General features: G+C 46.8%; 1 protein-coding gene across 4 annotated transcripts in view; it reads left to right on the forward strand.

Annotated features, from left to right (window-relative positions):
- The first annotated feature begins 1,562 nt into the window (after nucleotides 1-1,562).
- The window catches only part of PTPN2 (protein tyrosine phosphatase non-receptor type 2), an 80,595-nt gene continuing 55,197 nt past the window's right edge, over nucleotides 1,563-26,960 (forward strand). The window contains exon 1 of one of the 4 annotated variants that reach the window (XM_077270162.1): nucleotides 1,563-1,664. In XM_077270162.1, the coding sequence (XP_077126277.1) occupies nucleotides 1,590-1,664 (75 nt within the window). In that variant the 5' untranslated portion in view covers nucleotides 1,563-1,589. Of the gene's footprint in view, nucleotides 1,845-26,960 lie in introns of all 4 variants that reach the window. The other 3 variants (XM_077270161.1, XM_077270163.1, XM_077270164.1) reach the window with 3 other exon arrangements.

The raw sequence follows: 26,960 nt of genomic DNA on the forward strand, positions 1-26,960 counted from the left end.
AAGAGAAGTATATTGTGGAGAAGTGAGAAACGAGATCACAGCACAAAGGCGATAGAACCAGTAGGAGTCATGCCCCGAGATCGGCAACATCCTACTGAGGCGCGTAGCCGGAACGCCGAGGAAGTATTGGGCTCTACACATTACTTCAAACCAACGGCAGGGCAGTTAACTTTAGGTTGGCTGTCTCACCTTTTACACCTAATGAAGACAACGGAGGCAATTGTGGGAGAGGGGCATCTCTAGGGTCCCTATAAAATAACTCCAGGCCTACCCCGTCATACGGGTGCGTCCTATCCATATCATCTGGGGGACGGAGAGAAAGAACAGAAACATACACGACAGTTGTGAGGACTATCCTGTGGTGCTCAGCAGGGAAGTACTACAACACCCAGGCGCTAGTAGGTAGGCTACTGATTTCTACCTGCAAAGGGAACTCTGGATGTGCCTTCGGACCGGCCGGTCTCAGCCAGCCCTGTTAGCAGTACTCTGGATTGTGGATGCCGAAGCCTTCAGTAAAGAGACTGCAACCGTGTCCTCGTCATTTACTGCGACCTACACCACCACCTACACCTTTTATTGGGCGCCCCTTAGCAGGACCACGGACCGGGTCTAGCCACCGTGACATCCTCAGAACCGACAGACCCGGATTTGAGTACCCCGCTGTCCTGCGTTTGGGGGCCGCTCCATATATGTAAAATGACCTGGCTGTAGTCAGTACCCGGGTAGGAGGAGCAGCTTAAAAAGCAAAGCGCGTGCAACCGGGTGAGCAGCGTGCTCCGTCCTCTGTACATCGGTGCCAGGACGGGCTGCAGTGTTTGGTCCCCGCCGCAGAGAGAAGGGCCGTGCGCTCAGTAGCTGCCAGAGACAGAAGTGCCGTGCGCTCCGTGACTGTGAGTACCGCGCACGTGCAGAGGAGAGGAGGCCGAGTACCGGACAGACTTTCGTGGCCTAACCTGCCACATGCTTCTCACCCATTTACATGTGGCTGTGAGAGTGCCACCTTGTTACGGCCGCACGTGCTTATGGACTAGGACCATCGCTTAAAGAACCCCATCTGAGGACATCGCCCGGCTGCGGGCTCAGCTGCTGCAGAGGACCATACAGGACACCATACCTTCTTTCATCTGACGGCTATTGTTTTACAGTCGCTTCCCCACAATCCCTCCTTTAACCATTAGCCTCCCTGAGAGGAGTGATTTCCCTGGTTATAGCTTAACCCTTGCTCTGCCTCCTGTCTGTTACTGCACCCTGCTTACAGCCCCACACATTGTTCTGTCACTGTGACTGTGGCCTCCTGTGATCCTGCACAGGAAAACACTAAACGTCATCGGGACTCATCGCTAATCCGGGACATTTCTCAGCAATAGTGCCACAACACTGCGCCCCCTAACGGCCCCAGCATCCGCCAGGAGCGCGCAGGGAGCCGGCAGCAATGGCCGCTCTCTACCTGCAGCCAGATCTAGCTCATACTTCACCCCGTACTCCAAGGGGTCTCCAACTGGGCGGGGCATCAGCAGGAACCGCCCCTAATGTCACAGCGCGCTGCTCATTGGTGCAGGGCAGAGCAGCCGGTTGCCAGCTTCGGTGTGATGCTTGGAATGGGGCGTGGAGCTAACCGGAAGAAGGCGTGGCCTTGGAGGCCGGTGCCGCGGTTGGTGTCGCAGGTCGGGTTGTTGCTTGTTTCCTCTTCTGTTCCCGTAAATATCGCCTCTGTGACCCGGGGCCGTGTGGGGAGCAATGCGGCAGCGCGGGGAGCTGTGAGCGCGGCGCCTCCGACAGCGGGAGACATGGAGAACGAGTTCAAGAGCATTGACGAGGAGAACCGTTGGAGCCCGCTGTATGGAGTGAGTAGTGCTGTCACCGGGCGACAGTGGCCATCACCCGGAATTACCCTCTGTCTCCAAAGCGTGCGCGGCCATATAGTGCGTGCGGCCATATAGTGCGTGCGGCCATATAGTGCGTGCGGCCATATAGTGCGTGCGGCCATATAGTGCGTGCGGCCATACAGTGCTCACATGTAGTGCGTGCGGCCATATAGTGCGTGCGGCCATGTAGTGTGTGCGGCCATACAGTGCTCACATGTAGTGCGTGCGGCCATATAGTGCGTGCGGCCATGTAGTGTGTGCGGCCATACAGTGCTCACATGTAGTGCGTGCGGCCATACAGTGCTCACATGTAGTGCGTGCGGCCATACAGTGCTCACATGTAGTGCGTGCGGCCATACAGTGCTCACATGTAGTGCGTGCGGCCATACAGTGCTCACATGTAGTGCGTGCGGCCATACAGTGCTCACATGTAGTGCGTGCGGCCATACAGTGCTCACATGTAGTGCGTGCGGCCATACAGTGCTCACATGTAGTGCGTGCGGCCATATAGTGCTCACATGTAGTGCGTGCGGCCATATAGTGCGTGCGGCCATATAGTGCGTGCGGCCATATAGTGCGTGCGGCCATACAGTGCTCACATGTAGTGCGTGCGGCCATATAGTGCGTGCGGCCATGTAGTGTGTGCGGCCATACAGTGCTCACATGTAGTGCGTGCGGCCATACAGTGCTCACATGTAGTGCGTGCGGCCATACAGTGCTCACATGTAGTGCGTGCGGCCATATAGTGCGTGCGGCCATGTAGTGCGTGCGGCCATACAGTGCTCACATGTAGTGCGTGCGGCCATATAGTGCTCACATGTAGTGTGTGCGGCCATACAGTGCTCACATGTAGTGCGTGCGGCCATACAGTGCTCACATGTAGTGTGTGCGGCCATACAGTGCTCACATGTAGTGCGTGCGGCCATACAGTGCTCACATGTAGTGTGTGCGGCCATACAGTGCTCACATGTAGTGTGTGCGGCCATACAGTGCTCACATGTAGTGCGTGCGGCCATACAGTGCTCACATGTAGTGCGTGCGGCCATACAGTGCTCACATGTAGTGCGTGCGGCCATACAGTGCTCACATGTAGTGCGTGCGGCCATACAGTGCTCACATGTAGTGCGTGCGGCCATATAGTGCTCACATGTAGTGCGTGCGGCCATATAGTGCTCACATGTAGTGTGTGCGGCCATATAGTGCGTGCGGCCATGTAGTGTGTGCGGCCATATAGTGCTCACATGTAGTGCGTGCGGCCATACAGTGCTCACATGTAGTGCGTGCAGCCATATAGTGCTCACATGTAGTGTGTGCGGCCATATAGTGCGTGCGGCCATGTAGTGTGTGCGGCCATATAGTGCTCACATGTAGTGCGTGCGGCCATACAGTGCTCACATGTAGTGCGTGCGGCCATACAGTGCTCACATGTAGTGCGTGCGGCCATACAGTGCTCACATGTAGTGCGTGCGGCCATACAGTGCTCACATGTAGTGTGTGCGGCCATACAGTGCTCACATGTAGTGCGTGCGGCCATACAGTGCTCACATGTAGTGCGTGCGGCCATACAGTGCTCACATGTAGTGTGTGCGGCCATACAGTGCTCACATGTAGTGTGTGCGGCCATACAGTGCTCACATGTAGTGCGTGCGGCCATACAGTGCTCACATGTAGTGCGTGCGGCCATACAGTGCTCACATGTAGTGCGTGCGGCCATATAGTGCTCACATGTAGTGCGTGCGGCCATACAGTGCTCACATGTAGTGTGTGCGGCCATACAGTGCTCACATGTAGTGCGTGCGGCCATACAGTGCTCACATGTAGTGCGTGCGGCCATATAGTGCTCACATGTAGTGCGTGCGGCCATACAGTGCTCACATGTAGTGCGTGCGGCCATACAGTGCTCACATGTAGTGCGTGCGGCCATACAGTGCTCACATGTAGTGCGTGCGGCCATATAGTGCTCACATGTAGTGTGTGCGGCCATATAGTGCGTGCGGCCATGTAGTGTGTGCGGCCATATAGTGCTCACATGTAGTGCGTGCGGCCATACAGTGCTCACATGTAGTGCGTGCGGCCATATAGTGCTCACATGTAGTGTGTGCGGCCATATAGTGCGTGCGGCCATGTAGTGTGTGCGGCCATATAGTGCTCACATGTAGTGCGTGCGGCCATACAGTGCTCACATGTAGTGTGTGCGGCCATATAGTGCTCACATGTAGTGCGTGCGGCCATACAGTGCTCACATGTAGTGCGTGCGGCCATATAGTGCTCACATGTAGTGTGTGCGGCCATACAGTGCTCACATGTAGTGCGTGCGGCCATACAGTGCTCACATGTAGTGCGTGCGGCCATATAGTGCGTGCGGCCATGTAGTGTGTGCGGCCATATAGTGCTCACATGTAGTGCGTGCGGCCATACAGTGCTCACATGTAGTGCGTGCGGCCATACAGTGCTCACATGTAGTGTGTGCGGCCATATAGTGCTCACATGTAGTGCGTGCGGCCATATAGTGCTCACATGTAGTGTGTGCGGCCATATAGTGCTCACATGTAGTGCGTGCGGCCATACAGTGCTCACATGTAGTGCGTGCGGCCATATAGTGCTCACATGTAGTGTGTGCGGCCATACAGTGCTCACATGTAGTGCGTGCGGCCATACAGTGCTCACATGTAGTGCGTGCTGCCATACAGTGCTCACATGTAGTGCGTGCGGCCATACAGTGCTCACATGTAGTGCGTGCGGCCATACAGTGCTCACATGTAGTGCGTGCGGCCATACAGTGCTCACATGTAGTGCGTGCGGCCATATAGTGCGTGCGGCCATGTAGTGTGTGCGGCCATATAGTGCTCACATGTAGTGCGTGCGGCCATACAGTGCTCACATGTAGTGCGTGCGGCCATACAGTGCTCACATGTAGTGCGTGCGGCCATACAGTGCTCACATGTAGTGCGTGCGGCCATACAGTGCTCACATGTAGTGCGTGCGGCCATACACAGCTCACATGTAGTGCGTGCGGCCATACACAGTGCTCACATGTAGTGCGTGCGGCCATACACAGTGCTCACATGTAGTGCGTGCCGCCATACACAGCGCTCACATGTAGTGCGTGCCGCCATACACAGTGCTCACATGTAGTGCGTGTGGCCATACACAGCGTTAATCTGCTGTGAAAATACTTTAAAAAAATAGAAGGGTTAATAGTGTTTTTTATCAATGAGCGAAATAGAAGATTAATGCACAAAAGAAATGTAAATCACATCAATATTTGCCATCATCAGTTCTTCTAGAAACACTTGCACACAAAGGAAGTCGCAGGGAGGGTGAGCTAAACATCTTGGAGCACTAACCACAGAGCTGTGTATTTAGACTTGTGCAAATCCTTGTGTCTCCATGTAATCCCGGGCAGACTCCGTGAGGAGGTCAGGGCTCTCTGTGGCCAGATTATCTCTTCCAGGACTCTTTACGCTGAAGATAGTTCGTATTAACATTGGCTGTATGTTTGGGGTTGTTGTCCTGGTGCAGAATAAATAAGTCATTCGCCTCACTGATGAGATTGCATGATGGATACCTTTCTGACAGTGTCAGTATTTCTCAGGATACCAAGAAATGGGCAACATTGAGGACTATAGATGCAGTGGTCATCAAAGAAAACTTTGTGCTGCCATCACTTTTCAAAATGTGTAGATTTCCCGCAGTGTCCTCCCCTCAGAATTGGCAGCGGCCACCTTGGACCAAGGTGCACCTGTCTACTGTGGCCAGAAGTGGTATTCATGGAAAAATTGTGGCCAAAAACCACACCTGCTATGGGGAAAAAGACCACGTGGCTCGTGTGTGCATGAAAACATAGGAACTGTGGTGCACAAAAATGGCAGCAGATGCTTGGCTTTAACAGAATGTCAGCAAAGAGATGGATAGCGGCACAATGAGTGTCTGCTGGCAACTGTGAAGCATAGCAGAGGTTCCTTGCAAGTTTTGGGACACATTTCAAATGGAGTTGGGAATTTGGTCAGGATTAATGGTGTCCTAAGTGCTGAGAAATACAGGCAGATACTTACCCATCAAGGAGACGTCTGATTAACTCCAAATTTATTCTGCAGCAGGACAACGACACCAAACTTACCGCTAATGTCATTAAGAACTATCTGCAGCGTAAATAAGAGCAAGGAGTCCTGGAAGTGATGAAATGGCCTTACAGAGCCCTGATCTAAACATGGAATCTGTGTGAGATTACATGCACAAGTGACTTCCACAGAAGATCTGTGGCTAGTTCTCAGAGATGTTTAGAACAATTCCCCTGCTGAGTTCCTCAAAAAACTGCAAGTATACCTAGAACTGATGCTGTTTTGAAGGCAATGGGCGGGCCCACCAAATATTGAGGTGATTCAGCTTTGTTTTCCAGGTCACCACCTGACAGCACCATGGAGGTCGTCCTTTTTATCCATAGTGGGACAGGAAACCACGAGAGTTTCAAAGGACCCTCCCCCTTCCACCCTTCAGTGTTTTTCCTGTCCCACTGTGGATGGGAACGACGAGAGCTCCGTCTGTCCCGTGCAGGTGGTGAGGATCGGGGAGGCTCGGCCTTCTCCTTCCCACTACAAGACCCTGCTTGGCTTAAACCCGAGTAATGGGGTCCCTCAGCAGCATCGGTGTAGCGCTGCTCCTGGTGAGGGGTCGCTTCCCCCTGGGGGGCTCTCGACCCTGGATGTAGCCCTGATGTACCTGCGTCCGGACGCCTCTGCTGGGTGCTTCCTCCACAAGCGGATCCCGGGGTGAGTGCAGGCCATGGTGAGATCGGGAGCCGTGCTGTGGCCAGGAGTGCGGACCACATTGGCTTCCTTGATAGTCACTTCCGGTTCACGGCTGCCGCGTGCGTCACTTCCGGGTCGCGGCCGGCAGCATGGGGCAGCATCCTCTAACCTCCTACTCTCCGCGACGTAAGGAGGCTCCGGGGCAGGCGATGGCGATATAAAAGGTATGTGTGACACCGCTGTGTCCCACGCTATCTGATTCTGCAGAGCAGTGTATGTGTTCAGTGGGTGCCAGGCAGCAGCATGGAGGACATGAGATCTGAAACACTGCAGGAGGGCCAGGCACATGTGAGTCCCCGACTGGGGGACTGCTCCCTATAAATTCAATAATTGTACGGGCCCATCAGGTGTTTATATTATCTGTTTTAGGCCCCGTCCGTGGCTAAGAAACCCGGCAAGTGTAAGAAGTGCCCCATCTGTGCCGTAAAGCTCAGTCTCCTGGCAGAAATCGCTTTGCGAATCTTGCACCAGCCATATTGTGGGAGAAGAGCAAGCTTCCCTGATGTCAAACATGAGAGCCATTGTCAGAGAAGAGGTGCAGGCCTCGATATCTGGCTTGACCTTTCCCCAGCCCATCCAGTCTGACCCTCAGGATCCAGAGATCTAGGAAAAGACAGAGGGAATCAGATCGGTCATCCGAGGACAGCTCTTTTGATTCAGATCTAGAAGATGAGGAGTTGATCAGAGAGCCTCCTGAAAGAGGGAAGAAATATTTGTTCTCATCTAATGATATAGATGAGCTTTTGGAGGCAGTTAGGCGGACTATGCAAATTGAGGAGCCCTCAACTACTCAGTCAATTCAAGACGAAATGTTTGGGGGGCAACGTTCTCAGACTTCGAAAGTATTCCCTGTAAATGCCCATATTCGTTCTATGATCTTAGAAGAATGGGAAGAAGCAGAAAGGAGGATATCAATTCCTAGAGACTTCAGACTTCGCATACGTTTTGATCATGAAGAGGTCAAGGAGTGGGAAGATATTCCTAAGATTGACATTCCGCTGGCAAAAGTGTCTAAAAGAACCGCCATTCCATTCGAGGACTCCTCTAACTTAAAGGAGCCAATGGACCATAAAGCGGATGGGCTCTTAAAAAGAGCCTGGGAAAGTTCAGCGGCTGTAATCCGCACAAATATTGCGGCGACATCTGTGGCACGAACCATGCATTTGTGGGTAGATGACTTGAAAGATCAATTGTCTGCTAGAACCCCTAGAGAGTCTATTATTAAAGCTATCCCTCTATTGAAACTAGCAACCGGATTTCTTGCAGATGCTACTGCAGAATCGGTTAGGTTCACAGCTAGAGGCCAGTCTTTATCAAATGCAGCCAGGAGGGCTATGTGGTTAAAGAACTGGTCAGGGGATGTTCATTCAAAAAATAAATTGTGCTCTATTCCCTTTTCAGGAGGCAGAGTCTTTGGGCCCATACTTGATGATATTCTTGAGAAAGCTTCAGATGAAAAAAGGGGTTTCCAGAGGAAAAACGTAAGAAGTACCAGCCCTTTCGCAGGCCCTATTATAGTCAGAGATCAGACTATAGGGGTAAGGGAAAACGGGGGAGGTGGAGCTATCAGAAAGGGGTAGAGAATAGAAACAAAAATAGAGATTCCGGTCCCTCGACCTCTAGATCAGAGTTTAGAAGGAAATGATGCCACCAGGATAGGGGGGCGGTTGTTGAACTTCCTGGGAGATTGGGAGAGGATTACCAAAAGTCCTTGGGTCCTTCAGGTCATATCCCAGGGGTACAGAATAGAGTTCGACTCTCTTCCTCCAGAAAGATATTTTGTATCAAACGTCCATCTCTCCTCAACCTCCCCTATGTGGTCAGACATACAGGATCTTCTGCGAATGGAGGCAATATCTCCTGTTCCTCCTCAACAGATAGAAAGAGGTCATTACTCAGGCCTCTTCTCTATAAAGAAACCTTCGGGGGAATCCCAAACTATAATAAACCTCAAGCCCTTAAACAAATGGCTGCAGTACAAGAGGTTCAAGATGGAGTCAATACGTTCCACAATTCCCCTGTTAGGAAAAAATGTGGTAATGTGTACTTTAGACTTAAAAAGTGCGTATTATCACGTACCAATCTTTCCAGATCATCAAAAATACCTCAGGTTTGCGGTAGAAATGGAAGGAAGGATCTTTCATTTTCAGTTTTGTTGCCTCCCATTTGGTCTGGTGACAGCGCCCAGAATTTTTACAAAACTTGTCGTAGAAGTAGTGTCTTATCTAAGAAAACGAGACATCACGATAATACCCTATTTAGACGACTTTCTAATAGTGGCAGACTCTGTGGGGCAGCTCAAAATCGACTGTCAGTTGGTGATTTCCACACTGCAAAAACTAGGTTGGGTGATAAACTGGTCAAAGTCAGACCTCGCACCCAAACCAAGGATAAAATTCCTAGGTGTTATCCTGGACTCAAATGTAAGAAAATCTTTTCTTCCAGACAAGAAGCGGTCCGACCTAATAATAAGGATTTGCCAATTTTCGAGGAGTCGAATCTCTATCAGGGATGCGATGAAGATAATGGGATTGATGACAGCCTGCATCCCGTGTGTCAGCTGGAGCCAGTTTCATTCTCGTCGGTTACAGAGAGCAGTTCTCGCTTCTTGGGACAGAAGACAAACCTCACTGGACAAGGAAAGGAGTTCCACTTGTCTCATCTGATCAGGCAGTCCCTACACTGGTGGACTATTCCAAGAAACCTACAAAGGGGTGTCCCATGGATCCAGTCTCCAGCTGTCACGGTGACTACAGATGCAAGCCAACTAGGTTGGGGTGGTCAAGTCCTTGGAAGATACTACCAAAGGCAGTGGAATTCAACAGACAGCAAGAATTCCTCAAATCACAGAAAACTACATGCAGTTTGGAAGGTCATCTGTTCGGCGCAGGCCCTGCTATGGAACAAACATCTAAAGACTTTCTCGGACAACACGATGACGGTAGCTTTTCTTCGCCACCAGGGTGGTCCAAGACATCCAAAACTACAACATCTGACAGGTCAGATATTCAGATGGGCGGAGAAGTCGGTGCTCTCAATTTCTGCAGTGCATCTGGAAGGTTCGAGAAACCAAGTTGCAGATTTTCTGAGCAGAGAAAAACTATCGGCTACGGGGTGGGAACTGAACTGCAAAGTTTTCAGCAGAATATGTCAACGCTGGGGAACGCCGACAGTCGACTTATTCGCGACTAGACGAAACGCGAAGGTCGGAACCTTTTATTCGCTGAACCCTCAAGAAAAACCTGCGGGAGTAGACGCTCTCTCTCAATCATGGAGCAGGGGTCTGTTATATGCTTTCCCCCCTCTTGCATTAATACCGAGAATCCTCAGGAAAATATGCGAGGACAGAGCTCAGGTTATTTTGGTGGTTCCTTCCTGGTCCAAAAAGAAGCTGGTTCCCTTTACTGAGGAAGTTGTCGGTAGAGGAACCCTATCTCCTTCCGGAAAGGGAAGATCTACTTTTTCAGGGTCCAATTCATCAGAACCCAGGAAGCCTCCAATTAGCAGCTTGGATCCTGAACGCCAGATCCTAAAAGCGAAAGGGCTCTCAGAAGGAGTCCTCTCCATACTTCAAGCAAGTAGGAAGCTGGTAACCTCCGCAATATATCTAAAGATATGGAAAAAAATTCTGCAGTTTTTGTGGAGACACAACAGTCGATGTTGACCACCCTGACATTCCTAAGATTCTTGAATTTTTTTGCAGCAGGGATTCAAAAAAGGTCTTAAACCAAGTACTCTGAGAGTCCAGGTGGCAAGTGTATTTTATGATTCTACCCTAGCTTCCCACCCTTGGGTAACTCTGTTTTCCAGAGCGGTTCAAAGGTTGAGACCCTTAATTAGGAAATCAGTCCCACCTTGGGATCTTAACCTGGTCGTTAACGAATTGTGTAAAGATCCATTTGATATAACAAGAGATACATTGCTAATCTTTCCCTCAAGACAGTCTTCCTAGTGGCCATTAAATCGGCTAAAAGACTGGGGGAACTTCAGGCCCTGTCCACCCAAAATCCCTATCTACAGGTTTTCAACGATAGGCTGGTTTTAAGACTTGATCCAGGTTTTCTTCCTAAAGTGGTCTCGACTACTAATATAAATCAGGAAGTAGTGCTTCCATCATTTTGAAAGTAAAAAAAAAGGGGAGAAGCCAGCGCTGCTTGTGGTCAGAACGCAAAACATAAAGTGCACATATTGATTTCTAACTGAGTTTCAAAATGAGACATTTAGCAAACAATTGATCAATTCTTTGAGCCACCCCGCCACTTCACGGCATTCTCATAATGGGGCAGTCCTACTCTACGTTTTTTATATTCGCTGTGCCATTACCGCCTCTAAAAAGCAAGACCACATTAAATGCAAGCTGTACCTGAAGCATTTCTGAATCACTCCCATGGCACCAGAGAGGACAGCACAGCCTTAGGCTTTGTTTAATTGTGCACCTGTGTCCAAGCCTGTCTCACCCTTCATCTGTGGTGCTGGTTAGGCAGTGTGGAGGTTGTACCTGAAATGTCTGTGTCCAGACCTGGTCAACCTTTATCTGTGCTGTCCTCTCTGGTGCCATGGGAGTGATTCAGAAATGCTTCAGGTACAGCTTGCATTAAATGTGGTCTTGCTTTTTAGAGGCCGTAATGGCACAGCGAATATAAAAAACGTAGAGTAGGACTGCCCCATTATGAGAATGCCGTGAAGTGGCGGGGTGGCTCAAAGAATTGATCAATTGTTTGCTAAATGTCTCATTTTTGAAACTCAGTTAGAAATCAATATGTGCATTTGCTCTTTATGTTTTGCGTTCTGACCATAAGCAGCGCTGGCTTCTCCCCCTTCCATCATTTTGCCAGTGTCCCAAAAATAAAAAAGAGAAATTTTTCCATAACCTGGATGTCAGGGAAACTGTACTTAAGTACTAAGGCTGGGTTGACACTGCGTTAGCAGCAGCCCGTTCAGCACATACGCTGACGGGCTGCTGTAACGCAAGTGCCGACGTTTACACCGCGCTAGCGCAGATAGAGAATCTGCTAGCTCTATCTGCGCTTGCAGTGACGGACCCGGAAACGCTGCAGCCCGCGTCTCAGGGTCCGTCACTCAATGACGGCACATCCCTAGCGCACACCCATTGTGGGCGTGCGCTAGCAATGCATCCGAAATTGCATTCAATGGCGGCGTTAACGGACTACGTTACACCGCGTTATGCCGCGGTGTAACGTAGTCCGTTTAACGGACGCCAGGAACGCAATGTGAACCCAGCCTTAGAGGCTACTAGGGCCTGGAGACAGGATAGTAAACTTTGTCCTTTATGGGGGTCCTAATAAGGGAAAAAAGGCATCAAAGTCCACCATTGCGAGATGGATTAGGTCCACCATTAGTCTGGCTTATCAGGCACAGGGTAGGGATTCCCCAGACAATCTTAAAGCTCATTCTTCCAGGGCTACGGCAGCTTCATGGGCAGAGAAAGGGGGGGCTTCGGCAGATCAGATCTGCAGAGCTGCATCTTGGTCTAGCCTCAGTACCTTTTCTAAACATTACAAGCTAGATGTAGTCTGTTCTCAGCTAGCTTATGGCAGGAAAGTGCTTCAGGCAGTAGTCCCACACCAAGGACCAAAAAATCTCCTTTGGTACTTCTCCATGGTGCTGTCAGGTGGTGACCTGGAAAACGGTAATTAAACCTACCGGTAATTGTATTTCCAGGAATCCATCCTGACAGCACTGTTAGTTCCCTCCCTATTACAAATATGTTGTATACTTATGTGAAGTAACATTTGTATAAAAATTATGTTCAGAATAAAATTATCTTTTTGCATCCATCCAGATGTGTTACTTTGGAAAATCACTGAAGGGTGGAAGGGGGAGCGTCCTTTTAAACTCTCGTGGTTTCCTGTCCCACTATGGATAAGAAGGACGTCCTCCATGGTGCTGTCAGGATGGATTCCTGGAAATACAATTACCGGTAGGTTTAATTACCATTTTTGTTCACAAACCTCTACTCCAGCTCTGTTCCCCGCTCCTGGCTGCCTTTTCTTTACTTCATGCAATGGAGGCAGTAGTGAAGCAGGAGGCTGGGCGTGGATAATAGAGCTGGAGTGAGAGGCGCTTTAAATCTACAAATACAGTGGCATGTAAAAGTTTCAGCACCCCTGGTCAAAATTACGGTTATTGTGAACAGTTAATCAAGTTGAAGATGAAATGATCTCTAAAAGGCCTAAAGTTAAAGTGATCCTGCCAACAGGGTTCTGCTAAGTAAACCACAGGCATTGTCCGGTTGGCAGTGTTAAACTGATTAAAATGATACCCGTTTTTCCGCTCAGAAATGGGCTAAAACACTATGGAGTCCGTATTCAAGCTTACTCAATGACAATCCTGAAGTGTTGTGCACATGATCAGTAAATTTCCTTGAGTATTTCCAGCGTGTTTTTTTTTTTTTTTTTTTTTTTTCTGCAGCATGTTAATTCTTTGTGTTTTCTGCAGCGTTTTCCACACGGACGTCAATTGTCAGTGAAATCCGCAGCAAAAACACAGGTATAAAAAGGCTTGCGAATTTGCTGCGGATTTGCAGAGTTTTATTCCACTGTGACAACCTTCTTGAATGCAGGATTAACGAATTGGCACATGAGGCAGCGGGGAGGGCACCTGGTAGGGCGACTACATGACAGATGTATGGTGACTTCTCAGTGCCAGGCTGGAGAGTCGCTTTAGCTACATATAACTACTTTTCTGCTCACAATCTCTGCAAATTATCTTATGTTCACCTGGAGCAAATGCAAGTATTAATATCCTGAAAAAGAGAATGGACAGCACCTCCAAAAATCATACAGTGATCTAATTCCGCTAGGCAAAATATTAATATTAAAAGAATTATTAATATCCAACAAGTGCTTTCTCCAGTATTTGCAGCAGAGATCCCAGACAACTACCACGGCTCGGCTCGGGCAGAGCAGCTAAAAATATCACCTTATTCAGCGTCTATTCTGTATTCCCTAAATCCTTCTATAACCCCCTGACTCCCCTTGTATACTCCTGAAAACATTTTTAATGTCTCCCGCACTGTATGGTAATCTCAGTCCGGTCCGATGGGCTTGTTTTCGGGCTTCTACATCACTCCCATCGGCTGTTGCTCACCGTCCTACTTCATGGATGACGCTTCTTGCACCGTGCAACATCTCGCGCCCGCTCAGAAATATTGCGTTTTGCACCTGCACAGTATGCTTTGGCCATCTGCGGGCAAAGCAGAGAACAGAAGTGTTATGCACCAACACATGTACTTCTGGCTCATGTACCACAACTACATTTGCTAGCTCATGCGCACTTCTGTTCTTCTGCTTTGCCCGCAGTTGGCCAAAGCATACTGCGCAGGAGTGAAACGCAATATTTCTGAGTGGGCGCGAGATGTTGCACGGTGCAAGAGTCGTCTCCCATGAAGTAGGACGGCAAGCAACAGCCGATGGGAGTGATGTAGAAGCCCGAAAGCATGCTCATCGGACCGGACTGAACAGAGTATCATACAGCGCGGGAGACATTAACAAAGTTTTTTTTCGGGCAGTCGGGGTTATATAAGGATGTAGGGAATGCAGCGCAGACGCTGAATAAGGTGATATTTATCATATCACAAAACTGGTGACAGGTTCCCTTTAACACAAAATGCAAATATATTTAAAAATGCTGGATAACACAGGTCATTGTTTTTCGTTATAGGAATAGGCTCATTCTGCATAAATTGGTTCCTTTTTTTTGCTAATATACTTTGCTGTAAAGAATATGAACGGGAATTATTAGGCTGATCCGGAATCTTGTGCCATTAAAACGGTGAATGAAAGTCTCCTGTCCATAAGAAGCAACTCGAGTACATTCATTTGTAATAAGAAAAGGGGTTAATATAGAAGTACCAGGTTTTACCTGGTTCCATTGCTATTTTCCAGTTTCTTTTTTCGCCCCCTTCCTGTGCATCCTTGTATCTGTAGACTGCATTCAGATTTCTGTATATCCCCTAATAAAAGGACCCAACTCTTCCAGGCTTGTGATTGAAGTCTGCAGTAACTTTGTGACTAGTGAATGATGGCAGCGCACAGTGTGGTGGGAGGGTGGACCATAAATATGCGCTTGGCTTACGTTAGACGTGCAAGGCCTTACACAACATAAGTGACGTGAGCAAAGCCGGAGTCGTCTAAGGCTGCTTTCACACTAGCGTCGGTATGGGGCTGTCGCGCTGCGTCGGCCCGACGTACCGACGCATACTGTAAAGAAAATGCCCGACGTTGGCAGCGGAAGCAGTCTTAAGACGCTTCCGCTGCTTCATTGTAAGGTCCGGGGAGGAGGGGGCGGAGTTTTGGCCGCACATCCGCGGTCGAAAATGGCGGTCCTGACGCACAAAAAAAGTTGCATGTAGCGCTGTGCAATGCGTCGGTAATGTTAGTCTATGGGGGAAAAACGCATCCTGCAGACAACTTTGCAGGATGCGTTTTTTTCTCCACAACGACGCATTGCGACGTGCAGTGCCCGACGCTAGTGTGAAAGTAGCCTAATCTGAATGTGGCCGAAGTAATCAAATGATACTTGTGGTCACATGACCTCCTGGCGCTAGCACTGCGCGCTGTGAGGGTCTGCAGGTCTGCAGTCACATAGTGCATGGACTGCCCCTTTGGATTAATATACAGATCCGCAAATATGAAATCCTATAGAGCATACATGCACGGGTAGCTCTATCTGTAGATGAGTGTGCCGTATAACAGGGCCTAATTCACACATCCTGACAAAAGATGAATTGCATCTCCTAGTCCGTGGAATCCGTCACTGTATCCGCTCCTTGCTGACTTCTAGCTTTTGAATCTGATTCATGAACCTGAGGGAAATTTTTCCAGTTCTGGTTAAAAGATAAAAAATATTCCTGTAAGTTTCCCGCGTAGGAAATGTCTCCCATATTTCTGGTTATCGCACTGTAAGATGTCTTTAAAAGCATTATTTGTTCTTCTCAGAAAATAGGGCACTAAAGGGAACTGGGTGCTTGTAAAACGTAACTTAATATTTAATTGCTGATGATTTTGAGCTTCCTTCTTGAACACTGCAAAAAAAAAGTCAGTAATCTAAATGTCTCTGTAGGCCAGGGTGGGCGACTCCCCAGAGCTCGTGGAAACCTGCGGCGGGTGCCTCACTTTTTGGCTTGTTTTCTGTGGAGTGTGACGTTTCGTTGCTCAAGCGCCAACATTTTCTTTTCTCTAATTAGTCTTTATAACCTCGGTTATTGCGCGGCTTCCGAAACGTTTGCACCATTTGTCTAGGACTCGCTGATGTGTGACCGAGCCCAGCCCATGAGCCAGGTCTTCCAATACAAGAACGCCCCATTGTTCACAGGTGGATGTGATCATAGACCACAATATTTGTCACTTGTCTGACAGCCAAAGATCACTGTATTTTGGATTTGTTAGAAATGATTGACCATAAATTGCATCAGGGTTGTCTTCAGTTCAGACATTGGTAAAATTGCAAAGTGCTTGGAAATCCATGCAAGTGTTACATTTACTTATTTAAAGGCGTTTTACAATGTATAGTGTACAGTTGATTGCACCTTTAAATCGTAGTGACCAGTTACCTTTGTAAGGAGGACTTCCCGGACCACTTTGGAGCTGGCCGGATCGCTGGACACAACCAGTTTTGATGCTTCTGCGGTTTTTTTTTTGTACATTGAGTAGGAAAAGGAGCGACCATGCCAGTGATCTGAAATGTCTGTCTGAGGGCTGTGTTCCGGTGCGCTCCTGAAGATGCATCTTAAAGGGGTTATCCAGAACTATTTTTTTTTCTTATGGGCCTGCTGACTATCTGCCTGGCTCCGATCTCTTCCGGCTCAGTGTTCACAGACCAATCCTGCTGCTTTTGATTGTGCTTCTTCTGCTGACATCTCATCGGCAGAGCAGCTTCTTCTCTTCCGCTCTGCTCTGCTGATGGACTGTGACGGCCGATGTCATTCTGATTTCCCACTGTATAACTGCAGGGAGGGGTGGTTTAGGCTTTTTTTTCCCCTGCGTGAACCAGCTTTAAAAGACTCATCATGAAACCTCCTTATGCACATAGCCTAACAGCAGTAACTGGTCTAGTTGTGGAGCACAGCGCTTACTAGCTCTTTGTCATGCAGCTGCTCTGAAGCTGGCTGGATCACAAGACTAGAATATATTAGAGCATTGCTGTAGAGTAGGCTCTGGGTTTTTGGATTTGTGTTTTGAAGCGGATCTGCATCAAAATGCCTTCACTTGTGGAAAATCTGCTGCATTTGACAGTGCCAGCATAAGAAATCTCTGCAGGAGATCCATAGTAATTACGCCCTGCAGTAAATATGTGAAATTTGTAGCCAAAGACTATTTGAAGCGATTTTTCAATGTGGATTTTGAATCTGATCTGCTTTAAAAATTCATGTAAAAAAAAAAAAATCTGTGTGAACGTAGCCTGTGTATAAGCACACGATGTCTTTTTCAGGAGGTTCCAGCCTGAAAACCACTGCAAAAAAATAAACAATGCAAATCAATATCAACATGTTAAGTCTTTTTGCTGTTTCTTTTAACCACTTTATATGAACAAAAGTCATGATGAGGTTAAAAGTAGTAGGATATTCAGTCTTGGGTCACCACTATAGAGGAACGCATAGTGAAAAAAAAATCAATGACACAGCCTAAGATGCATTCTGCATACGTAGCCTTGTGAATGGGATGACAAAGAGATTTTATTTTTAAAACAGAAGTGAGAGGTAAGTAATTTAGGGGAATAACAAGGCAGGTTATATTATTCTTTAAAGAATTTTGTCTCCCCATAAATAGATAAAACTACAAAGAGCTTTTAAACAGTCATGGTCTGTGCCAACACTGATCATGGCTGATGCAGAAGGTTATCAGCTATATTGTACAGCGACAGCTGCCACATTTTCACCCATCAATGGGTGCAATTCACTTAACTCAGGTCAGTAAAAGACATTGTTGGTCACTAATGGGTTAAAGGGACTCTGTCTTCACAGGCACTCAGTGCATCATGGCGGGTCCAACCATTTACATACTTTCCTACCTGCTTGGTTTCCGTCTATCTCCTCCCTTCTCCGGCTCTATGGCGCCACAGCTGTCAATCAAAGAGGTGGGCAGAGATAGGTGGGAAGGTGGAGATAAATGATTGGCCCCACCGTGAAGCACTAAGCAGCGAGACTTGGTTATTTAGTCATTCTGTGCTGACAGTCTCTTGAAAGTCACCACAGTTTTGTGAAGTTTGTGGCTAAAATCGTCAATAATGGACAAGCATGAGATACATGATAGACTACTGCCTTGTATGCCACTTCTTGTGCACTCTATACCCACCTACTCCGCTTCCTCTTCTCTGTACAGTGACCCCTGCACAGGATTACAGAACACGCCACTTCTTGTGCACTCTATACCCACCTACTCCTCTTCCTCTTCTCTGTACAGTGACCCCTGCACAGGATTACAGAACACGCCACTTCTTGTGCACTCTATACCCACCTACTCCTCTTCCTCTTCTCTGTACAGTGACCCCTGCACAGGATTACAGAACACGCCACTTCTTGTGCACTCTATACCCACCTACTCCTCTTCCTCTTCTCTGTACAGTGACCCCTGCACAGGATTACAGAACACTCTTGGCAGTTATCGAGTTGCTTTTCTGACTCTTGGCGGTCGTTGGGTTGCTTTTCTGACTCTTGGTGGTCATTAGGTTGGGTTGCTTTTCTGACTCTTGGTGGTCATTAGGTTGGGTTGCTTTTCTGACTATTGGTGGTCATTAGGTTGGGTTGCTTTTCTGACTATTGGTGGTCATTAGGTTGGGTTGCATTTCTGACTCTTGGCAGTCGTTGGGTTGCATTTCTGACTCTTGGCAGTGGTTGGGTTGCTTTTCTGACTCTTGCTGGTCATTAGGTTGGGTTGCGTTTCTGACTCTTGGCGGTCGTTGGGTTGCGTTTCTGATCCTGGGCGGTCGTTGCGTTTCTGACTCTTGGCAGTCGTTGGGTTACGTTTCTGATCCTTGGCAGTCGTTGGGTTGCGTTTCTGATCCTTGGCAGTCGTTGGGTTGCATTCTGACTCGCACATAGCAGTTGAGGTGTGTTTTTACTGCCATCTACTGGTTTTGCAATGCAAAAAGACCTTTGTTTCACCCGTGTAATAACTGAAATGCAGAACCGCATCATAACTGCTTCATGTGAATACACCCTTGTGAATACTGGCTGCAGCGCTGAACTGTGCTCTGCTCTGGGCCACAGCTCGGACAAGATGGCTGCACTATCCATATTTTTCTAGTGAGATATACATTAGGAAAAATGAGTTTTCCATTGGAGAAAAGTGATGCATACTTTATGGTACTTTTTACTTCCATTCCGTTTCAATTGATTTTTTTTTTCTCTTATGATTCATATTTTAGTGTTTCCAAGAAAAACAAATTGATTGTTTTGGTATTTCAGTGAAAATGCCAATATCAAACGTAAAGAATGTCAATGTCTGGTTTAATAGGGACTTTTTTTGCTATAAACCTTTAGACTCCCCTCCCTGCTCAGGAAAATGATGGCTTTCCTCTGTTCATAGAGTTCATAGATTTGGATTTTAATGCGGCCACAACTTCTTTGCCAAATACAGATTTATTCCTCTTAATGGACCTCATTGATTTGTACTGGGGGGTCTGTTCAAGTATTTTATTTTTTTGTAAAGATTTTGCTGATCCTTTCTTTAAAAAAGCAGGATCCTTTGAACAGTATAGTCGTCTTTTTCTCACCCAATTACCAAATAATACTGCCCTTTGTGCATACGATATCCTGAAACTGTTCCAGTTATCATGGTAAGGTATTTGCCTTCTACTTTTTCAACGTAGTTGTTTTAATCTGAATTCTGCCAGCACCATAAGCGCTGGAGCTTCCTCCCCCCTCACTTTACAACATGCCGTTCAACCTGTCGTTGACCAATTGCTTGCCAGCTCTGAATTGAAAGTCCACCAATGTTATGCCAGTTAGACAAATGAGAGGAGGATTTGAGGGGTAAATACCTGCCCCCATGTCCCGTAATCTGTTTCGGTATCTGTTGACAAATTGCAGTGGACAGAAGGGAGACACCTAGTGGCTGGAATCCTCTAATGTGTATGGGGTATACCGATCCTCCCCTGACAGATGATACTAGGGGAGTTTAGGGTTGGGCAGCTTGAATTGTAATGCCTGTGCTAGAGCTTCTCTACTGGCCTCATGGAAAAAGCATGAATGCTTGGCTGTCACCAATGTGTATGGGTAGCTGCAAGAGGGAGCCCTTGGCCAAAAACACATGTAACAGCGGCAAGGTGAATGGATATGGCAAGCATTAGAACATTACCTGTTGTCCGGTTTAATTTGTTTTTTTGTAATGCTGTTTGCTTCCCATAGTTAAGAATAACATGGACAACTGTACTCGCCCCCTGTTACTCCCTGCTAAAGCCTCTGGTCTTGTTGTGGCTGCTGCGGTGATGCCATCTGAACATCATTTGACCGCTGCAGCCAATCACTGGTCTTGGCGATCTGCCACCATCTACATCTGTATCATCGCTGAGCCCACATTTTGGTTGCACTTTGTCTCATGATGTCAGTGTGGCCTCACCTCAGCAGCCAGACCTACAAAGCCCGGAGATGGTGCTGGAGCGGTCTCTTATTATTTAAGTACAGGAAGCCAATGGAATAACAGGAAAGCCCTTTAAAATCCTCAAATATACATAGTAGGAAGTGAGCAGAAATGGGCAAAACCAAGGAAAAACAAAGCCAGAGAAATCCATTTGGTCCTTCTATTTTTTTTTTTTTTTAGTGTTCTCATCTTGGCAGAACAAATATTAAAATTGGTTGTGGTACTGTATCTCAGCTCGCCATGTGCGGATCTGGTGGATTCCTTTCTGACCTGGTTCTTTCAGCTTTGAATCCAAATAGCCTAGGAGTTTGGATATTATGAACACATTATTATTATTATTTTTTTTTCTTTTTAAATAATTACCTTCTAGGGCTCGTTCACACAAGCGTATAACTCGGACAAGTGCTATCTGATGATTTATCATTAACCACTTGGACCAATGTTATCTAATGGGGCACTGCAGATCTGACTTTTTTTTTTTTTCCCACAGACTAAATCTGTCTGAGTGAATGTTATCCAATTTGTGGAGCCACTCACAGCATGTTGCAACTTTTTCCATTCAAGTCTATGGGTGCATGTAAAACATTGGACTGCGCTCTGATGTCATCTGAGTGCAGCCCAACATCCGTGGACTCGGACAATGGAGAAGATGGAGACATTTTGTTCTACATCTTCTCCACCCCTCATCTGAGAGGTTCTGATCACACAATGCTGAGTGTCTTTAGCATAATCAAGCCGGTTCTCTCGCATGAGAAAATCAACGCTTGTGTGACCCTCGGCCTTAATATCTGACTCTTTACGTGTATTATGCCTGATTATTATAATGGCTAATGTTGTGCAATCTTGAAGTTTAAAACTCTGTTCTGCTATTATATTCCCAACACTTGTGTATATGCCAGCCCTGAAGGTGCCCATGTGCTCGGGAGTCTGGTGTTGGCACGGCATCTTTATTGTGAAGGTGCTGCTGTCTGTGTCGTCTTCTGTTTTCTTTGCTGGTAATGACCCTCTTGCGTAAGGCTTCCTGTTCCTTGTTACTTCTGGAAAGTTGTAGTAATTTGATCATCTGGATGAATATGTTCTGGGAAAAATGCTGATCTTTATCTCAGAAGAAGTCAATGAGCAAAATACCGACAACTTCTAAGACTTGAAAAAAAAAAAAATGTTTTATTGTTTTTTGTTTTTTTTTACACATATAACGTACAAACAGTCATTTGGATTGAGATTAGTCTGTACATATGGTGTTGAGACATTCATCATACATTTATCCACTCCTGCGCATTACTGGTCTATATACATCTGCGCTATCAAAACATAAACTTAGGACTCCTTGACACATCAGTGTTTGCTTCTTTTCTAGGGACTTTTTCACTAAAAAAAAAGTCAGTTTTTACCATTAGTTGGGAAAAAAAAAAAAAAAAAACGATGTAGGTTTTTCAAGCATCAGAGTGCTTTTCTTTTTCTTTCTTTTCACAAGCCCATGCACTTTCATTGACTTTGATCAAAATTGGATTCGTCTCCACTCAGGTGGCAAAAATACACAGACACGTGAGGCTATAATACATACAATTTATTTTTTTTTATCTATAAGAAATAACGAACAAGTAGGTGAAAAACTGACTTCTGAACGAGCCCTAACGAAAGGTGGACCAGTAGCCCATTGCACCTAATAGTCCATGAGCCGGGCCAGATATCGGTACCACCCGGAGTGACTAATTTTCTTTGGTATTTTTAGGTAGATGCATGTCTGTAGTTTATTTTTTGATATGATAGCCCTTACATATACGTAGCTTATTAACCCCTTCAGCCCTAGGCCTATTTGTACCCAAGTGCCTAAGCCAATCTGACCTGTGCCACTTCATGGGCTAATAACTTTGGAACGCTTTCACCTATCCAAGCCATTCTGAGATTGTTTTCTCGTGACATATTGTACTTCACGTCAGTGCTAAATGGGAGTCAATATATTTTACCTTTCTATATAAAAAAATGCTAAATATTCGGAAATTTTGGAAAAATCGGCAATTTTTTAACTTTGAAATTCTCTGCTTTTTACAAAAATACTGATACCCCCCATAATAGTTATTAATTTACACTCCCCACATGTTTACTTCATATTGGCATCATTTTGAAAATGAAACCTTATTGTTTTACGACGTAATAGGGCTTATAGTTTTATGCGCAATTTTTCACATTTACAGCAAAACCCACTTTTCAAAGGACCAAGTCACTTCTGAAGTCACTTTAAGGGGCTTACATAACAGAAACCACCCATAAATTACCCCATTTTGCAAACTACACCCCTCAAGCTGTTCAAAACTCATTTTTAAAAACTGTTAACCCTTTAGGTGTTCCACAGGAATTTTAGCATGAGCCAAGAACCAAATATGACGATATCGGTACCACCCGGAGTGACTAGATGTAGTATTTGTAACAAAATTTAATCCAAGTTATGTAAATACACACTGAACATGTCATGTGCATATATATATATATATATATATATATATATATATATATATATATATATATATATATATATGTTACTCCATAATATCTTCAACATCGGACTCTGAATCTGACTGTTGTTCTACTGGCTCGTCTTCAGTACCCTTGTTCTGGCATGTCTGTAATCTGCACATGTCTGTGCACTTCAGGCCATTGCTGAGGCAAGTACACTGAGGAAGTTCACATGACCGCACACACTTGCAGGACAGTAGCTGTATAATAGCTTCTGGTGCTGGTGCCCCTTGCATCCACTTGACAACAAGCTTTCCGTCGTTATCTATCATCCAACCGCAGTCTGTTGGGTTTGCAACCCATGGCTGGCTCTGCAGACTTCTCCTCCAGATCGCAGCCTGGTAGTTTGCACGCAGTGCATGCATGAAAAGGCAGTCCTGGCAAGGAGGGAGTTGACTTGACTCTACCACTCCACGTCTGGCACAGAACAGCTGATAACGGAGCCTGTTTACCTCAGTTGTTTGGGTAGTTGGCAGGTACATGTGGCAGGTGATTTCCTGTAACTTCTCAAAAAGTTCGGTAGACACTTCCCATGAACGACCAACTTCCTGAAAGGCATCCTGGTATGTCTTGTTCATCTTCAACTGCTTGAGTGTCGTCATCTTCCCACGGCCAGCGAATGCACTGACGGTGTCACAGCCTGTAAATGCATGCATACCAATCAATGAATCACATACGCTGCCTCCCAATGTTCGGCTCAGAGTGGTGATATCCAGGAATCTTGTCCGGTTCTGTGTACCGCATTTCTGGAACAGGTGGGATGGGATTTTGTGGCACATGCCCAGACACAGGACCATGACATCAGTATCCTCCGAAGTGATGATGACCGACTTGTAACCAGATTCTGCTGCATGAAGAGCATGGAGAAGGAGGCGTGTGTCTGCTTCTTCTTGATTTGACTTAAGGTCAGCAGCCTCTTCCCACTGTTCTTTGGTGATCTTAAAGCAGAGCTGCTCACATGTGACATACAGCTCCTTCTCCTCAAGCTTCTCCCTGTGGTGTTTCGCCTTCCATTCTTCTACCAGAAACTTTATGAGACTTGCCTTGTTGGAGGAACTACTTAGAAGCTTTTTCCACTGCTGGATGTTGTGCCCATGTTGAATGTTCTTGAAATGGATCCCTGTGCCTTCATATCTGTTGACTCTTTCTGTATCTTTGATGGATGTCTCCTTGTAGACGTCAAAGACAATATCAATGCGCTTGCTCTTAGCACCCTCATGGATAGCGCGACTCATTGCTGTGCCTGCTAGCTGGCCAAATGTTGCATTGTTTCCTTCAGTTTCTGAACCAGGCTCATCCCATCAATGATGGTTGCAGAGGGCTCGGGGATCACTTCTGCAGGACGAGCATTCCTCTCCAACTCCCTTGCGAGGGCAGCCTTGTTGGTCTTGCGGATAGACCCATCACCATTGGCAAGTGCCCATGGCAATGGACCCAGGGGATGAGTCAAGACATCACTCATTTGTAGCTTTCTGTTCTCAGCTACAAGTATCATCTGGCCAAATAGGTTTCTGTCAGCCTTCAAAATTACCTCCTTGCCAAGACCTTGTCTGCGTGTCTTCATTTGGATGTTAGAGAACGTTTTAAGTTTGTTCTTCGTCATCTTGTCATGAAACAATGTAGTTGGCTTATCGGTACCCAAACGCTCATCCTTGAATGTTTGATATGCATCCTCTCCTATACTGTATGCCCCTTGAAGGTCTTTGGCTACATCTGGTGGTGCTACAGTCGCTGTTGACAAACTGATAAGTTCACCATTATGCTCTTTGTTGAAGGGGTTCACCCAACCTGTCTCCAGCAGTTGAACGAAAGATTGGACATCGGCTTCATCTCTTCTAATCCTAGACACCTGTAGGTCTGAATGGCTGAAGTCAGTATATTGTTGGCCTACCAGGGCCCTCAGCTGCCTCAAGTACATACTGCGGTACTCTGATGTCAGGTAGAACCTGGAAACAGCTCCAACTTTGAGGCTGAAGCCTTTTGTGCCCCCTGGTGTCTGGGTGTCTTTGTTGATTGTCTCTTCAATGGTCTGGTCCACAGGAATTCGTCCAAAAGGATTCTTGCTACCGATCTGGACCGAAAAGCCACCTTGCATGAAGTATTCATGGACCTCTGGGTGTTCTATGGGCAGCCGAGACATTGTGGCATAGTAATAGGTTAGGTATCGGGCATAGTTGACCTTGTCATAGGCAAAACACCATGGTATCATCTGTCGGATTGCTCCTAGGTGAAGCATCCAGTTGCCTTCTCTTGAAGCTCGAACCAGGGCCAGCATGGTCTCGACCATGTCCAAGTATGACATCCAGAATGCTGAGAGTTGTTCATTTCTGAGGGTCTCAAGATAAACTTGAAAGAGCTTCAGGGTAAGTGTGCAAGATTCATTATCCAAGAGCTTTTCGAAGGATCCCTGCGACACACTGATGCGAAAGTTTGTGATGTTCTTCAGTGTTTCATCCAGATGGTGAAGGTCCCTTGCATGGTTTTCTTCTAGCCATGGAAGGAAGTTTTTCCATGCAAGCCTCATAAGTGCTTCATAGACCAGCTTGTGTAGTCTCACTGCTCTGTTGTACCTCCGGCCGTCCATCACTCCAGACACTGATCCTTCAGCGATTACACCGGATTCAACACACAGATCTCTAAGGCCTGCATCCTGAAATCTGTTCCCTATGATAGAGAGGAGATTACAGATTGTGTGGAAGACACCCATTCTAATTATAATGTTCTTGAACTTCTCCTGTTTCCAGATAACCTCGGCAGCTTTGGCATAGAGTGCTTGATCAAACACACACACAATTCTGTTAAGCTTCAGGGTCTGCATGATGGCATGTGTTTGCTCCAAGACTTCATTCACAGTGGACATGGCTGTTGCAGGAGCATTGATAGTGGGCAGGTAGCTTACAGTGTCCTGGGCCACTACAATGTCGCTGCGGATTTTTATGTTGAACCCAGTCCAACTGCTGGTGGTCTGATCCTCATGGTCTGACATTCTAGCCAGAAGCCAGATATGGTTTTTGGTTTTTGAATCCTGGACCTCCTTGGTAGTGTTAACATTCGAAGTCTCAATCCTGGGTGGCTCTCCCCGCTGCCCAACATTGTATATCGGTAGCATTAATTCTGTCAGAGTTATGCTTCTTTTCTTCGACTTGGTTACATCTGGCAGGACTTTCTTTGTCACAGAGCATGCAACATTGGACTGAACAGCAATGCCATTGACTCTATGAGATGTACCTGCTCCACTTAGTGTCTCCTCAAGTCTGTCAATGTTATCCCAGGCCAGGGTTGTGAACACACCTGGGTAGATACTTGCTGGCATTGGGATGTCATCCTTTGAACATTCCAACTTCTGGATACAAAGGGCTGTATCGATCTCCTCAGCCATTGAATATGACACACAGTGGCCAAGACGATTCAGAGTTCGAATCAGTTCTGTATTGCCGGTCAAAGACTTAACTGCAAAGGATAGCAGTACGTGCTTTGGTGTACACAGAACGTGTATGTGTCAGTGTGTGTGCGTGTGTTGGGGCACCTCAGGGTGTCTTCAAATGTGACATAGCCCCCTAGATTTCTTCCAGTAAAATTTGCACTCCAAAAGTCATTTGGCGCTCCTTCCCTTCCGAGGCCTGCCGTTCCCCAATACTGCAGTGTACGACAACATATCGGGTGTTGTTGTGTTCGGGAGAGATTGGTGAACAAATAGTGGGGTGCATTTTTTGCTGGTACACCTCTTAAAAATAAAAAAATGAGCCTAAAATGACACCTTCATGTAAAAAATGCACTTTTTCCATTTTCTCAACCAAGTGTTTCCAACTACTGTGAAACACTGGTTGGGTCAAAGTGGTCACTATACCCCCTAAAAGATTCCTTGGGGGTGTAGTTTCCAAAATAGGGTCACTTTTTGGGGTTTCCACTGTGGGGGTACCTCAGGCAGCCTTCAAATGTGACATGGCCCCCTAGATTTCTTCCAGTGAATCCGCCACCCAAAAACCACATAGCGCTCCTTCCGTGTTGAGCTGTGCTGTGTGCCCATACTTTAGTTTACGAGTACATGTGGGGTGTTTCTATAAACTGCAGAATTAGGGTAACCAAGTTTGGGTTTGCCGTTAACCCTTGCTAGGTTGCAGGTAAAATTGGATTACAATGTAATATCTGGAAAAAAAATGAAATTTTGAAAT

Source organism: Ranitomeya variabilis, chromosome 6 (genome assembly GCF_051348905.1).
Source record: "Ranitomeya variabilis isolate aRanVar5 chromosome 6, aRanVar5.hap1, whole genome shotgun sequence".
Lineage (NCBI taxonomy): Eukaryota > Metazoa > Chordata > Amphibia > Anura > Dendrobatidae > Ranitomeya > Ranitomeya variabilis.